This window comes from Mobula birostris, chromosome 3 (assembly GCF_030028105.1).
Source record: "Mobula birostris isolate sMobBir1 chromosome 3, sMobBir1.hap1, whole genome shotgun sequence".
Lineage (NCBI taxonomy): Eukaryota > Metazoa > Chordata > Chondrichthyes > Myliobatiformes > Myliobatidae > Mobula > Mobula birostris.
In genome coordinates this window covers 64105877-64124023 of record NC_092372.1, presented here as the reverse complement: position 1 = coordinate 64124023, position 18147 = coordinate 64105877, and the positions used below count along the sequence as shown (strand labels likewise).

General features: G+C 39.1%; 1 protein-coding gene across 1 annotated transcript in view; it reads right to left on the bottom strand.

The window, feature by feature from the left end:
* LOC140194609 (gamma-aminobutyric acid receptor subunit alpha-2-like) overlaps nt 1-10111 on the bottom strand; it is a 209132-nt gene extending 199021 nt beyond the window's left edge. The window contains exons 1-2 of the mRNA XM_072251847.1: nt 10101-10111; nt 9372-9461 (exon numbers count right to left, since the gene is read on the bottom strand). Coding sequence (XP_072107948.1) covers nt 9372-9451 — 80 coding nt within the window. The 5' untranslated portion in view covers nt 9452-9461; nt 10101-10111. The remainder of the gene's footprint in view (nt 1-9371; nt 9462-10100) is intronic.
* Nucleotides 10112-18147: the final 8036 nt, after the last annotated feature.

Here is an 18147-nt window from a genome sequence, read left to right as displayed (position 1 = left end):
AATATCAATAAAAGGTACTGCCAAACATTATCAGCTAAATTGTCATGGGATTAGAACAGCAGAATAAAAAAGCAAGGACAGAACTTTCTGTTTTATGTATTACTTCCTGGATTTGTATGAATTTAACCACTATTTTCTGATACAAATCTGGTTGATGTAAAAGGGACTAATTCAACTGAAAGGCCAACTGGAGAAAATGCCATTGCTCAAAATTGTATTTTGTATTGAGTCCATAAACTGATCTTTCAATGTGGATACATTCGGAAGTATAACTTTGCTGTGCAAATATACCACTTCCCAAATGAAATATGCACTGGTGTGGGCATCTCACACAATTTTTTTTTTTTTAGAAACAGACTTGTGAAGTATATACTAACTAAAATAAATAAACGACAATCAAAAAATGTTATTTGAAGAACGCCAGCAACAATTTTGGAAAATAAAAGCATAAAAAACCATACACAAAGGAAATAATGCCTTGGATTCTGCAGTTAGCTTTGAAGCAAGGATGCTGGCCAACAACAGAGGAAAATGTGCACAATGGTCCAGTAACCCATGTGGAGTAGACTTCCATCTTCTATTACCAGTTGACAGCTTTCGGGTATCAAACAACAGTGAGCAGCCAGCTCAAAGAGTTCCCACAAGCAACAAATCGAAAAGTGAAAAGACATATTTTAAAACATCTTACAAACCACAAAATAATGAGTAGAACATGCAAGACTAACACAGAAGCTGAAATATCAAAAATGACACTTTAAATGTATTTTTATTCTCTTAAAGCAGGAATACTTGAAACATTCACCAAGCAGAATGAAAAAACACACAAAAAGTTATTTTTTACTATGATCCATCTTGACTTACTTTACAGCTCCCTGCTATCACAGAAGTCAGTCTTCACTCCACAAAAAATGAACAAACGGCTGAGTCTATTAGATACCACAAAAGCTAACCAGACTAAACCACAACAGCAATGTGGAAAACGCACCTCAGAAATAGTCACATCTCTAGCCAAGCTGTTCCAATAGTTACAACATAGGTATTTAACCAAAATTAAGATTTGCCTAATTATGACCTGTCACACAAAGGGCAGGACAAATTCAATCCAAGCAATTCGAGTCCAGTCTACTTTCAAACATCAACAAGCTGATGGAAGGATTTGGGTGTGATCAAGAGTGCTATTAAGCTAACTTAACCATTAATAACCCACTCCATTAGGCTCAGTTTCATTAGTACCATATAGCTCCTGGCTTCATTACAACTGTGAAATAAAAAGACAAAAGAACTAAATTCCAGAAGTGAAATGAGAGTGATTGCCCATGGCATCAAAGCATCAATTAACTCGGGCTACGTCCACACTAGACGGGATAAATCCGTAACTGAAGTTTTTTCTCTTCGTTTTGACCCTCTCTCCACACTGAAACGGTGTTTTCCTCCCCCGAAAATGGAGCTTTTCTAAAACGCTATCTAGAGTGTTTAAATCGGAGAACACCGGTTGGGTGTTGTAGTGTGTACGGGGTAACCGGAGCTTTTTAAAAACGCTGTCATGACGTGCCGGAACAGATGGTGGCGGCAGCGCAGCATTTCATTGTTTTCTTGAACACAACCTCCAACACCACAACAATACCTGACAATAGATGTGTAACAGCCTAATGTAACATTGTATGGAAATACAAGATAACACTGATGCAGACATGTTTTATACATTTAACAGGGTGCTTTATTAATGTATTGCTTGTGCAAACATTCAATAGATGCAATGTCACTACTTCCAAAATGTCATTTTTAAGTAGTAACTTATGTTTGGCACTGACGTGAAAATGTTAAGGCCAAAAAAGGAAAATTGTAAGTTTCACTTTTACTCAGGTAAAAATAAAATCACTTTTGCCCAGTAACTCGTTTTATTGGACATGTTAAATACAGCAAAATAATACAGAACGACATGGCAAAAGTAAAGGCAAATAAATGAGGTCACAGCAAATTTCACTTTTGCCCAGTAACAAGCCTTATTGTGTTTAGTTGTAGCTGTCGTCCCTTTCATCCGTGAAGAGACTATGGCTGTAGGAAATGTTTCCAGGGTGACCCCTCTGTGGGAGAGGGGAAGACGTTGATGGGGCCACCTGGGGGTCTGTGTGTCTGTATGTGTAGCTGTTGTAGTGGCTGTGAGGCTGGGTATTGTGGCGGTGAAAAGTACTGGGGGGGAGCCATCATATTCCTCATCATTGCAAATCCCTCTGCAACAGAGTTAGTCAGTTTTCCAATGTTCATCGTCAGCCGAGTCATACTGTCTGTGAACTCGCAGCTGGTTGCCTTCATACGCTCCAGTATTTGCTTTTTAAGTTTTAAGTCCTCCTGCGCGAGAGCCAACAGCTGTCCGTCGTTTGGCAATTTCCTTTTAAGTTTTTCTAGTCTGTAACTGGACAAACGCGCACCAAGTCTTTCATTTGGCAATTTCCTTTTAAACGTGCAACAAGTATACAGTTTCTTCTTCGCTTGTTTTCTGTAGATGTGTCCTGCGCATGTCCAGTAGGAGATTCGCCCAAATACCCGTTTTAATGTAGATGGAGGTATTTTCAAAAACGTCTGTTGTGGACGCCTATCATTTTTACGTGAAACTGGCGTTTTCAAAATTATCCGGTCTAGTGTGGACATAGCCTAAGTGCAACAAACACGAAGGAACCTTAATAAAACCTTAGTCAATGAGAACAAGTCATACCATGTACAAGAAAATTGCTGCAGATTATGGAAATCAATCATCCCAATCCAATTGTTCCAGGCCCAATCATTTCTGCAATAACCTATTTATCATTAAAACAAACAGAGATGATGGTAATTGACAATTACACCTTGTTCAGTTCCATTCTCAGCTACTCAGAAAATAAAGCAGCATATGCATGTTTCCAGAAAGATCTAGTCAACATGATTGCACAGATCAATAAGTGACAAGTCTGTGGCAGCCAGTGCGATCATGTTTGCTGTTGTGTGCTGGGGCAGCAGGCTGAGGGTGGCAGACACCAACAGAATCAACAAACTCATTCGTAAGGCCAGTGATGTTGTGGGGATGGAACTGGACTCTCTGACAGTGGTATCTGAAAAGAGGATGCTGTCCAAGTTGCATGCCATCTTGGACAATATCTCCCATCCACTACATAATGTACTGGTTGGGCACAGGCGTACCTTCAGCCAGAGACGCATTCCACCGAGATGCAACACAGAGCATCATAGGAAGTCATTCCTGTCTGTGGCCATCAAACTTTACAACTCCTCCCTTGGAGGGTCAGACACTCTGAGCCAACAGGCTGGTCCTGGACTTATTTCCTGGCATAATTTACATATTACTATTTAACTATTTACGGTTTTATTACTATATAATTAATTATGGTGCAACTGTAACGAAAACCAATTTCCCCCGGGATCAATAAAGTATGACTATGACTGTATGACTATAAGTAATACTTGCAACATATAGGAACTGTTCAATTACCATCTTGGGACAGTCTCAATAACTACTCTTGATATTCAAGGGTACAACCATCAAGTTCTATATGATCCAAACAAAGCAATTACTCAGAAACTTAAATTAACCAGCCACACGAATATTATGGCTACAAGAACATCTAGAATATAGGTCACCTTGCACCAAGTGACTCCCCTGTTGTGGGCATATTGTGTTGGTAAGCAAATCCGATCCAAGTCGTTTCTCAGGCAGAAGTTGGTAAGTTTCATCACCCACCTCTCAAAACACTTCATCACAGTGAATGTAAGCATTACTGGACAATAGTCATTGAGGCAATGATATAAGTAAAACCTGTTTTGAAGCAGATGGGTACCTCAGATTGCCAAAACGAGAGGCTAAAGTTATTGGTGAATACTTCAGCCAGTTGATCAGTACAGGGCTCTACTACCTGGCCAGGTACATCACCTGGGCTGGATGCTTTCTGTGGGCTCAACCTCCTGAAAGATGCTCTCACATCGGCCTCAGAGGCTGAAATCACAGGCTGTGGTAGTTTGTGAAAGTTGCATGCATGCTTGAAGTATCTATATGCTACAGGAAATGCAGATAGGGAAGAAAGTACCAGGCAGCCCAATCCAGCAGTCACAGGCATTGCACTGTGCGTGATCAAAATGTAGCGTTTTCAAAAAATAGACTGAAATTTTCAAAAGCAGTTGCTTTACCAACTTGCTTAAGTGTTGTAAGTGAAGTAAATCATAATTACAATTAAAATTTGTTTCCAATCAAACCTTGAGAATACTTTTGTAAAACAATACTACAATTAAACCACAAAATAGTCAATAACTAACGCAATTCCAAGTCAGATGCAGAAGTTATCGCTTAATGCTGGCTCCAATGGAGAATCAATTAATGCTCCTTCAGTTATACCTTAGATTCAGAGAGAAAAAATGACATCCACTCAATCCAGAAAGAATCATTCATTTCAAGCAATAGCTCATGAAGCAAGATATTCACCGAATTAACCTAGGTAACCATTAAGGCCTCAAGATATAACTGTGGTCAAAACAGTACCATTTCTCAAGGAATCCTGGCTCTCTTTTAGATAATGATAGCACAGCCTCATGTGCCACACCACCTTCCTCAAATAGAACAATCCCTAAATATTTGATGCTACATAATCACCTACTGATCATAGCATCTTGTGCATCATCGATTCTTCAAAGATTCTGATAATGGGGGACCTGACTGTATTGTTGTAATTATTTTTGAGAATAGAATCATTCTCTAGCTTTTTGTGAATGTTGACTTGGCAGCCCTGGGCAATTTTCACATCTTTTATAGCTAAATGAAGGAAATGTTCAGCAGAGAAAATTGAATAGGAAATAGACTGTAATATTACTTCATCCAGTTATACATGTGCTCTTTGATTACTCATACAATTGCTATACAAAATATATGCAAGGTTAAATAACAGGTTCAATTTTTTTGCACTGTACAGATTTTCAGGATATTATTTACATTATTTACAGTCACATCCATTGAAAATACTGTATTTAGTGAGGAATTATGGGCAACCGTTAGCAAATTGTACAAAAGGAATCTAATCAAAAAGTTTAAATATCCTACTCCATAAATGTGAAATTGAAGCCTTCGCTTTCAATAATTCACTGATGATAATCCTCTATTTATTACTGGACACTAGTGAGGGCTATCCTTCCTGGCAGACTGAGTAATTCAAATTCTGGCTTTATTTTATTACATTTGTAGCTTTTCCCCTTTATAATAAGACTAGTTCGCCACACCTACTGAAACAGTCCAATTATATTTACTATCTGTTGCAAGACTTATTTAGAAAAATAGAGGGTTATGGGTAACCCTAGGTAATTTCTAAGGTGGGGGCATGTTCGGCACAGCTTTGTGGGCTGAAGAGCCTATATTGTGCTGTGGGTTTTCTATGTTTCTATGACTTACCTAAGCCCATGCCATACTTCTAAGCACACTTTTAATAAAAATGATAACATCCATGACCCTGAACAACTCAGAATCAGATTTATTAACACCAGCATGTGACATGAAATTTGTTAACTTAGCAGCAGCTCAATGCAATGCATAATCTAGCAGAGAGAGAAAAAAAAGTAATAAATAAAACATAATAATAATTAAACAAGTAAATCAATTACCTACATTGAATAGGTTAAAAACATGTGCAAAAACAGAAATACTGTATATTAAAAAAAAAGATGAGGTAGTGTCCAAAGATTCAATGTCCATTTAGGAATCGGATTGCAGAGGGGAAGAAGCTGTTCCTGAACCACTGAGAGTGTGCCTTCAGGCTTCTGTACCTCCTACCTGATGGTAACAGTGAGAAAAGGGCACGCCCTGGGTGCTGGAGATCCTTAATAATGGACACTGCCTTTCTGAGACACCGCTCCCTAAAGATGTCCTGGGTACTTTGTAGGCTAGCACCCAAGATGGAACTGACTAGATTTACAACCCTCTACAGCTTCTTAGGTCCTGGGCAGTAGCCTCCCCCCATACCAGACAGTGATGCAGCCTGTCAGAATGCTCTCCACAGTACAACTATAGAAGTGTTTAAGTGTATTTGTTGACATGCCAAATCTCTTCAAACTTCTAATAAAGTTTAGCCACTGTCTTGCCTTCTTTATAACTACACCGATATGTTGGGACCAGGTTAGATCCTCAGAGGTCTTGACACTGAGCAACTTTCACTGCATGCAAAATACACTTGGAATGCAACACCTTTCCTTCAATTTTAATGTTATATTTTCAGAGCAGTTGGAACTATTTAATATAACATGTAGAAATAATGTTTTCTTTTTCTCTCATATGAATCTGCAACAAATGCAAAATGTGTTTCATAAGGATTATACTGCATGCTTATAACTCCACTCTAAGTTGCATTTCATATACAAATGTCCCTAAAAATGACAGGCACTTGTTCATTTTAAAAGTAGAGTTCAAAATTATCTATTTGCATTCACTGACAACTTACTTAATCACTTTAATTAACAATACTTGATTTGACCTTCAATACATGTGGTTTCCAATGTATCAATTCATCTCAAGGAAATTATATCTTTCAAAGCCAGATATAGAGGAGGGCACCAGATATCATACAAACTTAATGACAATACTTTTGACTTTTTGCTCAGTGACATTCCATGGTGAGCATGTAATTTTGAGAAAATACACCAATTATCAAGTGCCTTTATAATAAACAATATAAAGTTAAACTGCAAATTATAGATAAATTATTTGTTTTGAACTAATATAAAATAGATCCTTGCAGGATCATGTTAGCTCAGCTTTTCTTAACCCTACTACCTCACATTCTATGAATGCACACTACTGCAAATGGTCATGTTACATCGACAGGTTAAGAATCTGGAAAAGTTCAACAATGATTGCTTTTGCGATATTTGTAAATCTTGTCATAGTAATAATGAATATCTCCTTTCAAGCTGATTCATAAAAAGACTAAAGGAATAAAGAATGGAGACTGCTGCTTGTAAAAATATTAATGCATGTCAAGATACAAGCTTGCTTCACCTACAGATTTGATGCCAAGGATGCCCCATGTCAGGCATAACAAAACAGCACTGTTCCATATGATAGTCATTTTAGTTCCTAGCATTATGCATTTTGAATACTCTAGTCATTCTTAAACATTATTTTGTAAGTTCTATTCTGATACTAATAATAACTTCTAAACTGATTATGCACAGATTACATATATGTTGCAAAATTTATAGTAAAACTTAAATGCGTCTATTTATTATGAACTAAGACCAGAATTATTCTCCAAATTTTTAAACTGGGCTTTAATGCAGATTTTTTTTTTGCCTTTCAGAAGCAATGCAAATAACAAACTCAGAGAGAAATTATTTTACATACTTAACAAATTTATACAAGTGATTCAGCCTATTAACTGATTTGACATCAAAAGCCCTGCCACCATGGAAAATCTAACAATTCCAGTTCTGCAGTTCTAAAAATAATATGCCTTCCAAGGCATTGACATGTCTTTAAACTTCATACACCAAAACTGCATTGTCTCATAATCCATATTAGATGTTAAAATATAACGCTACTGAAAAAACACATCTACGATTATGATACCTATACAAATTTCACTGTGATATACAATATACAGCAACTTAGTTTACAAGTCTAAAAATCAACCAGCTGAAAATTTTCAATGTGTAATTTTTGCATAAGCTTAGTTTATCAAATAGAATGTGTAATAACATTGGATTTGTCATGACACCCTAGTTTGGTACACAATGTGTTCTCTTATCCCTAACAACATTTAGCTAACTACATTTAGCTAAATTTACAGGTACCTCAAATACCATACACTAGCAGATGTTAGGAATCTGATTTAGAAGTTATTAATGAGGCAACAATACCAAGAGTAGATCTTTCTAAACTTGCAAGTCTAAAAATTAAAACAGGACAAATTAAGGATAATAAAATGTCAAGTGTAGGTAAAGGAGATATCAATTGGCCTACAAACCATAGCTGTGATATTCCAGCAGTATTATCTATTACTCATAAAAAGTCAAACTCAAAGGTATTTTACAAGAAAATATTAAAAGAAGCTGCTTGAACCTTAGAGCAAGATTGACTTTTTAACCTCAATTTCTAAAGAAATACAGGATGTACCAAAAGCACTTAAATTTTTCCTTTAGCTATACAATCCCTAACAGGAACTCTTGACCCATTATTTAGTAAAACGGTAGTCGTACTGAAGCTCCAGGAATATGGTTAAATCTAATACTATTTTAGCACAGGTTCAAATAAATTCATCAAGAAAACCTACAATGTTTTTACGAAGGAATAAAACTAGCTGAATGGCTGACTACTGCCAAATGTAGGATCAATGTTTCTCAGCCTATGTAAAAGCATCAACACTAGCTCAAGTTCAAAATGTAATTCTAAAAGGCCCTTGAAAATGTTTTAATAAAGCATCGCAAAGCATCTTCTAGAAAAGGTTTTGACATGTGACAAATGGAATTATTTTTCCTTAACCATTCAATTGTTTAAACAAGCTATCATAAAATTAACTAAGTGCCTTGCTCACTCAATTGAAAGTGTTTTTTTTTGCTGAAGTTGTTTGCTGAAGTTGTCTGCTGACTCCACCTAGAGGTTTTAAATCTGTTGCAATTCTGAAATGTCACCTGATTTGTCTATAAAACTACAAATAATAAGAGTATTTAGTCATTAGCTTGATTAAGTTAACATTTTTCCACCAATGCCTTTATCCAACCCGAAGGTTTACATCCCCAGCCATAATAAAATGAAAATTTTCCATATAGCAGCAATAAGTATAGCTTTTTACCTTAAACCCAGTGTTCTCATACTGAAAACATAACCAACAGTCTGTTGTCATTCACACAGTGAAGTACATTCCAATTAATTGTCTTCCTGGAAGCCAATATAATATCTTGATTGTTTTTACTCTTTAATACCAGATACATTTGACATTAAATGGTGATTTTGCATAGAAGCACAATCCAAGTTCTCAATGTATATCTACAGATTTCAGCATCTTTTTTGATCAGCAATATACATCAATAGCTTTTATCTAAAGCATATAATGTGCAATGGAGAAATTCAGCTGCTTAGGTGACATTATGGCCTTATGCCCACAATCACATTAACATTTTCAATAAGCACCTTGGAGATTGAAGAAGCAAAACGTTCCAGTGAATGCGAAGGCATTTAATCAAGGATTTATTTCAGATTTTTGTGGTGTAAAGAAACACTACACACCTACTGTTCATGCTTCTGATAATTGCTTAAAACAAACTGGGCAGATTTTTCCTGCCTGACACAAATTCATAAAAGCTTTTACAGAAAGCAGTGAGTGAAAATTGTTCAATATTCATCTACTCACCCTGCTAGCCAAGAGACCACCAACACCAGACTAATAAGGGCAGAAGGCAGAAATTTGTTCATGGTCAGAATTCTCTTCATGACTGGTCCTCTAAAATAAAGTTAAAACACAACACAGCTAAAGCATAAGGTAAATGTTAAGACTGCATAAACCTCTACAAGTGTCGGAATCGTGCTTCTTAGTTTTCCTTGACTTAAGAACCGTAATTGATGTGACAAAACCAATTATTAGCATTAAGTTGCATGGTCCAACAAAGTACAGGTGTGTGTTTATTACGCCGCGCTGCATTCAGAATAATTAGAAACGTGCATTTTCAATCAGATGCTGCAAATCATATTTCCATATGCGGACAGATATATCATCCCCCCCCCACCCCAGTAGCTCACGCTGTTTTGGGTCACACGGCCGATTCCAGAATCAAAGTGAAGGGACTAGTGACAGCGGCCACAGACTTTAGGACATTTTGCAAGCTTCACTTCACGACTGATGCCATCGCAATACAATTCATTTGAAAATCATTAAACGGGTCCAGATGCAAAAACAGAAAGAAGAAGCTGGGCTGTTGCAGTTGGGGTTTCAGCGAAGCCCAGGTTGCAAGGGGCGAGCATGCGGCGGGCGGGAAGCATTTCGCCGGAGCTGAGAGTTTGCTCCCCTTTCGGGATTGCTCGTGTGAGGAGCGGGCAGCAGGCTCCACGTCAGGAACGCGGTGGAGCGCTTGCATCTTCTTACCTGGGGGTGCCCGAGGGCTGGGGGCTGGGTGGGGGGAGGGGAGGGGGAGAGAGGGCGAGAGAGAGCGGGGCGGGGAAAGGGAGGAGGTTGTCTCCCGCTGAAGTGATCGGCACCCGGAATCCGCGCCAACCCAGCAGCCAGCCCTGAGACGCCAAAGTTGCCTTTGCTCCGAGTGAGCTGCTGCTGCTGCTGGGCGACAGTGCTGTGCGAGCCCGTCCGCGCGCGCGTGCTCGCCCCAGCCCCGCTGCCGGGAACGCGCGCACGGAAGAGGAGCGCGCCCCTCTGCTGACACAACCTCCGGAATATCCGAGTGACGGGTGGACACTTAGCTTGCAGGCTGCGTCAAATTGCCGATAGATCGACGCTCTGAGGCCCGAGTGCAAGAAGGAATTACCCAACCTGGCGCAATGCAACATTACATACCCTTCTTCCTCAACCTCTCCAGGAATGTTACAAAATAAAACCCACTCCATGTCGAGCCAGTGGTAAAGCAAATTACCCCAATCCAAAATATATTCGTCCCCGGTTTATTCAAAATAAAATCCCCTTAAACCGAAAGTAGAGTAACAAAATGCCCCATTCCCCACCTTTCTGCAAAACAACCCATTTTAAATTCGATCCCATTAGGATAAGCAGTACCTCTCCAGCCCCATGGTAAGTCATAATAACAGTCTATCCGTTATAAAGGGAAATGTCCCCAGCCCATACAATCACTGAGTCTATTTGCAGATCATTCCCTCCAACCCTGCCTCTTTACGTAGAATTCCTCTCCTAGCCCTAAATACCAATATAATGCCCGGTCCTACGTTGCTCACTTCTACATATGTACACCCCCAACCTTCCCATCCTGCCCAGCATCACGCGTACACAAACACACACACTTCCATCCTGCCAACTGCACACTCATCTCAGCCCCACATCTATACAGACCTAACCTCTCATCCTGCCCAGTGTGACACTTGTACACCACCCGCCTTCCTGCCCGGTTCATGTTCACATCCACACCTGTACACACACCAGCTTTTTCACCCTGCCCATTTCCACATCCGCAGAACCTGCCTCCCCACGCTGCCCAGTTTCACGCCCACACACCTCTCGTTCCCATTCTTCCCAGTTTCTCAGTTCCACACCTGTATACACACAACCTTTTAACCCTGCCCAGCTCCACAGTCATTCTGCCTACATGGAAGGTGATAGCGACTTAATGCATTCAGTGCTGTTTGCATCAGATAAGCACCAAAATTTCTTCGTTTGTCTTTTAATTCTGCCTTGTCGTTCTGCAGCGGTTCGCTGTTTTATGCAAGATCTCACTTCAACCGACTGCCGTGTTTTAATTTAATTGGAATGCGATGTGTGTGTTTAGCATAAAGCATGTTGATGTGCTTGCCTTAACTGATCCCTACTTGCGCCGCTCCTCATCCGCAAACTCACAACGGATACCCGTATCTTAGTCCAATTCCGAACTGATAGTCTGAGGGACCTAAAATTGTCGTTATTGCAACAACTGCTAGTTAGAATTACGTTTTTATCCTCACGTTAAATAAATTGATAGGCAATTGTGTATCTTTTAATTCCGATGTTGTTTACAAATCGAATAAACACGACTGTGACCAATATATTGCTGCACACGTGTTTGTGTACCTTTTTGGCGGCTTATAATTCGAATTTAATACGTATGTATTTTTGGTTACTGTCGTGAGCGTACATTCCGTATTTATTCTCCGTTTCCTTTTATCTGGTGTGGAAAGCAAGAACGACAATAAAGTAACTCAACAATTAAGAGCAGAAAATGAGTAACCTGATAGATAAAACGTATTAATGGTTTCTTTTTAACCCTCCTTTTGTATCTGATTTACAACATTTATCGCTGGTATAAAGCACTTCAAGTTATAGAGATCAGTCATTTATATTCTGCCTATGTACACTATCCATGAATAATTAAATGCTTGTATTTTCACAGCCTCCCTTGACAAGACAGATAAAGAAACTGCGGGAGGAAAAGAGCACGGAAATGTTGAATGCGTTGACTGTTGTTACTGCATTTATAAACTCCGCGTCTATTTCTTGCTCTTTATTCCTAGGATTGCTTCCAGTGCTGGATAGATACTAGATAAACATAAGCATTTTCAATTCATTGAGTACTGATTAACTTTTGTACTGGCAGTTCGATATTTGTTGTTGCAATAAGTCTAAACTGTAGAGTAGCACAGATTTTATGAAATGGAATTATAGTTGATGTGACTTTTAAAACTAAATTTTGACATTTTGATGCAGTCCTATATTCCTTTTAACTAATTTATTCCAGTCAACAAAAATAAAATTATACAGCCATAGAGTCATAGAACATTACAGCAGAGAACAGGCCCTTCAGTCCATCTACTCTGCACCAAACCATTAATCTGCCTAGTTCCACGGACCTTCACCCAGACCATAGCCTTCCATGCCCGTTTTAACTATGTACTATCCAAATTTCTCTTAATGTTGAAATCAACCCCACATTCACCACTTGCTCTGGCAGCTCGTTCCACATTCTCACCACACTCTGAGTGAAGAAGTTGCCCTTCATATTCCCCTTAAAGATTTCACCTTTCACACTTAACCCATGACCTCTAGTTATCATCTCACCCAACCTCAGTAGGAAAAGCCCCATCAATACCCCCCTATCAAATCTCCCCTCAATTTTCTACATTCTAGGGAATCAAGTCCTAACCTATTTAACCTTTCTCTATATCTCAGTTCCTCATCACAGCAACATCCTTGTAAGTTTTCTCTGAAGTCTTTCAATCTTATTTACATCTTTCCTGTAGATAGGTTACCAAATGTGATGCCATCAACCTGAGGTGCCACTTTCAAGGAACTATGGATCTGCATACCCAGATCCTTCTGTTCTACCACGCTCCTTGGTGCCCTAATGCTCACCAAGCAAGACGTACCATGGTTGGTCCTCCCAAAGTGCAACACCTCACGTTTGTCTGCATTAAATTGCATCTGCCATTTTTCAGCCCATTTTTCCACCTGGTCCAAATCCCACTGCAAGCTCTGATAGTCTTCTTCGCTATCCGCTGCACCTACTGTCTTGCTGTCGTCCACAAGCTTGCTGATCCAGTTTACCATATTATCATCCAGATATTGATATAGACAACAAAATAACAATGGACCCGGCACCAGTCCTTGCAGCACACCACTAGTCACAGGCCTCCAGCCAGAGTGGCAACCATCTATAACGCTCTCTTGGTTCTTCCACTAAGCCAATATCTAATCCAATTTACGACCTCATCTTTAATGCCAAGTGAATAAACCTTTTTGACCAACCTGCCATGTAGGAACTTGTCAAAGACCTTAGTAAAGTTCATGTAGACAAAATTCACTACCTTGCCTTCATCATCTTTCCTGGTAACTTCCTTGAACAACTCTATAAGATTGGTTAGATACGATTTACCATACACAATGCCATGCTGACTATCCTTAATTAGTCCATGTCTCTCCAAACACTTATATAATCCTGTCCCTTAAAATACCTTCCAATAATTTTCCCACTACTGATGTCAGGTTCACTGGCCTATAATTGCCTGGCTTATTCTTAGAGGCTTTCTTAAGCAAAGGAACAACATTAGCTATCATTCATTCTCTGGAGTCTCACTCCTGGCTAAGGATGTTTTAAATATCTCTGCTAGCGACTCCACATGTTCTGCACTAGCCTCCCATAGCGTCCAAGGGAACACCTTGTTGGGCCTTGGGGATTTATCCACCCTAATTTGCCTCAAGGCATCAAGCACCTCCTCTTCTGTAATCTGTATGGAGTCCATGACCTCACTGCTGCATTTCCGCACATCTATAGTCTCTGTATCCGTCTTCCAAGTAAATACAGCTGGAATAAACACATTTAAGATCTCCCCCACGTCTCTTTCAGTTACTGTGAATTATCCCATTAAACAATTTCCTGAAACTTTTCATTTTAAATTTAAAGGTGTTGAAAATAAACTTTATGCAGTGTTCAGATCTGTTTGCTTTGCTACGTTTTGGAGACATGACAAACATCTTGCAGCAGCCTTACAGAGCATGGGTGTCCATGGCAACTATGAAAAATCTGAGCTTTAAACATGACAAACGTCACAATAAATAGGCAAACATCAATTCACTGACATACAGTGCATATGTTTTTATATTTTGATAACTACAGTACAATGAATATGCAAAATATTTTTCTTTTATTATTTAGAAAGCTTTTGAGAATTTTAGTACTCCATTGTGATACATCACAGTGTTCACAGATTCATGTTCCAATATAAATAATCACAGGGTCTCTAATTTCTGATTTCTTTTAGGAATAAGATTTCTCTTTTTGAATCAGTTTTCAGACTTGCAAGATTTCTGGTAGCTTACTATAAATTATTATTCCTTTTTATACATTAACAGTTCGAGACATAATCTTAAAATGAATTAAATATCATGATAATTTTATAATTGCTGTTTGGAACTATGTTTCTATATCTAAAAGTGTTTTTTTCCTAACTGAAGTGTTAATTTCTTACAAAGTTTTTTGTGTGTCATCTTTATCACTGGATATTTATTTTCTGCAGCCAAGAGAAAACCTAGAGAATCTGTTCACAGCAATGACCTGTGATCTGTATTGAGGTTAATAATAATGATACCATTAAACCTAATATGTGTCCCTGGAGTACACATGCATTCACTGTCAAATAAAGAAGTCCTGAAATGAGTATTGTAAACCCTTCTGCACCTTTTGAGTTATTTTGATAGACTAGCACTCCAATACCTTAAACGTGGGTTTATTTATTACATTACATAATATTGTACAATTTAAAAACATAAATGAGTTATTTTAAAGTTCAAAGTAAATTTGTAATCAGAGTACATATATGTCACCATATACAACCCTGAGATTCGTTTCATTGTGGGTATACTAGCCATAATGGAATCAATGAAAGACCATACAAACAGGGTAACCAGTGTGCAAAAGACAACAAATTATGCAATTACAAAAAGAAAGAAAGAAAAGATAGTAATAAATAAATAAACAATAAATATCAAGAATGTGAGATGAAGTGTCCTTGAAAACGAGTCTGTAGATTAGGGTAACAGTTCAGTGATGGGTCCAGTGAAGTTGAGTAAAATTATCCCCTCTGGTTCAAGAGCCTGATGGTTGAAGGGTAATAACTCTTCCTAATCCTGGTGATGTGAGTCCTGAGGCTCCTGTACCTTCTTCCTGATGGCAGCAGTGAGAAGGGAGCATGATTTAGGTGGTGGGGGTCTCTGATGATGAATGTTGCTTTCCTGCAACAACATTTCATGTAAATGTGCTCAATGGTGGGCTAGGCTGTATCCATTACAGTTTGTAGGATATCCTGTTCAATGGCATTAGTGTTTCCATATCAGGTACTGATGCAGCCAGTCAATATACTCTCCACCATACATCTATGGAAGTTTGTCATGTTGAATCTTTGCAAACTTCTAAGGAAGTAAAGGTGCTGCCATGCTTTCTTCATAATTCCACTTACATGCTGGGCTCAGGACAGGTTTTCTGAAATAATAACACTGAGGAACTTAGGTTGTTGACCCTCTCCATCTATTATCCCCCGATGAGGACTGGCTCACGGACCTTCAGTTTCCTCCTCCTGAAGTCAATAATCAGCTCCTTGGTCTTACAACATTGAGTGAGAGGTTGTTGTTGTGGCATCACTCAGTCAGATTTTCAATCTCCATCTGGTGATTTGTCATCACCTTTAAATTGGCCTACAATAGTGATGTCGTCAGTAAACTTAAATATGCCATTGGAGCTGTGCTTAGTCACACAGTAATAAGTAGAAAGCAAGTAGAGCAGAGGACTAAGTTCACAGCCTTGTGTGCTGATGAGATTGTGGAGGAGATGCTTTTGCCAATCTGAACAGACTGGGGTCTGCCAATAAGGAAATCAAGGATCCAATTGCACAAGGAGGTATTGAGCCAAGGTCTTGAAGCTTGTTGATTAGTTTTGAGGGGATGATAGTATTAAATGTCGAGCTGTAGTTGATAAAGAGCATCCTGATGTATGCACCTTTGCTGTCCAGATGTTCCATGGTTCAGTGCAAAGCCAATGAAATGGCATGTGCTGTGGACTTGCTGTGCCAGTAGGCAAGTTGGAGTGGATCCAATTTGTTTCTCAGGCAGGAGTTGATATGTTTCATCATCAACCTCTCAAAACACTTCATCACTCTGGATGAAAGTGCTACTGCACGATAGTCAATGAGGCAGGTTACCATTTGCTTCTTAGGCACCAGTATAATTGAAAACCGCTTGAAGCAGGTAGGTACCTGAGACTGTCAAAGCAAGAGGATAAAGATGTTAGTGAACACTGCAGCCAATTGATCAGCCCAGGTCTTTAGTACATAGCCAGCTACCCCATCTGGGCCAGATGCTTTCTGTGGGTTCACCCTCCTGAAAGATATTTTCACATCAGCCTCAGAAACTGAATTCCCAGGGTCATTAGGGGCTGTGGGTGTTTGTGATGGTTCCGCCATGTTTTGAAGGTCAAAGCGAGCATAGAAGGCATTGAGCTCATCTGGAAGTGAAACCTTGTTGTCACCTATGTCACTTGAGTTCACCTTGTAAGAGGTGATAGCATTCAAGCCCTGCTACAGCTGACAAGCATCCTTCAATGATTCAAGTTTAGTCCGCAATTGCCACTTCGCCCATAAGGTGGCTTTCTGGAGATTGTTACCGGCCCTCTTGTAACTTTCTGGGTCGCCAGACTTGAATACATTGGTACCTATAGTAATTGACGTACAGTCACAAATCACTATAGGGTATTCTTACAATTAAACTACATTCATATTATTCTGATTCATTATGATCTATCATATAATCACTTTCATATATTAATCTGGTTACTTTTTAATTCCCTGGTTTCTCTCATCAAAAATTCTACATTGTAGTAATTTGACTCGTTTGATAAGACAAAAAGCATCAAATGTTGTTGGTTGTTACTTTCCCTGTGTAAGAGTTGAAGAGTTTGGTTCAATTTTATTCATAGGTATTATTGGTATGTTGCCAGTGAAGTACAACACTCTTCAGACATTAAGGCCCTAAGACATGGGAGCAAAAATAGACCATTTAGCCCATCAAGTCTGCTCCAACATTCATTCATGGCTAAATCATTCTCCACTCTCAACCCCATTCTCCTGAATTCTTCTCATAACATTTGACGCTCTTAGTAACTAAGAACCTATTAACCTCCACTTTAAATATACTTGGCCTCCACCACAACCCAGGGCAATGAATTCCACAGAATCACTATCCTCTGCCTAGAGAAATTCTTCCTCATCTCTGTGACTATTCTGAGGCTGTACTCTCTGGTCCTAGACACTCCCTCTTTTGGAAAAATCTGCATGTCTTCTGTATTCAGGCTTTTCAATATTTGGTCGGTTTCAATGAGATCCCCTCCCCCACTCAACCTTCATACTCCAACGAGCACAGGCCCAGAGCCGTCAAACATTCCTCAACTGTTAACCCTTTCATCCCTAGGATCATTCGTGTACCTCCTCTGGATCCTCTCCAATCCCAGCATGTCCTTCCTTAGTATGGGGCTCAAAACTGCTCATATCTCCAAATGTGGTCTCACCAATACTTTATAAAGCCTTCGCATTACATCTTTGCTTTTATATCCTAGTCCTCTCAAAATAAATTCCAGCATTTTCCTTCTTACTATTGACACAGCCTGCAGGTTAACCTTTAGAGAATCCTACACTAGGTCTTTCAAGTCCCCTTGCACCTCTAATTTCTGAATACTCTCACCATTTATAAAATAGTCTATGCTTTTATTCCTTCTAGCAAAGTGCATGACCATACAACTTCCTATGCAGTATAACATCTACCACTTCTTTGTCTATTCTCCTAATCTGTTCATGTTCTGCAAATCTGCTTCCTCAACAGTACCTATTCCTCCACCTATCTTTGTATCATCCACAAGCCTGGCCAGAAAGCCATCAATTCTGTCATCCAGATCATTAACATGAAAAGTAGCAGACACAAAACCAACACTTCAGGAACA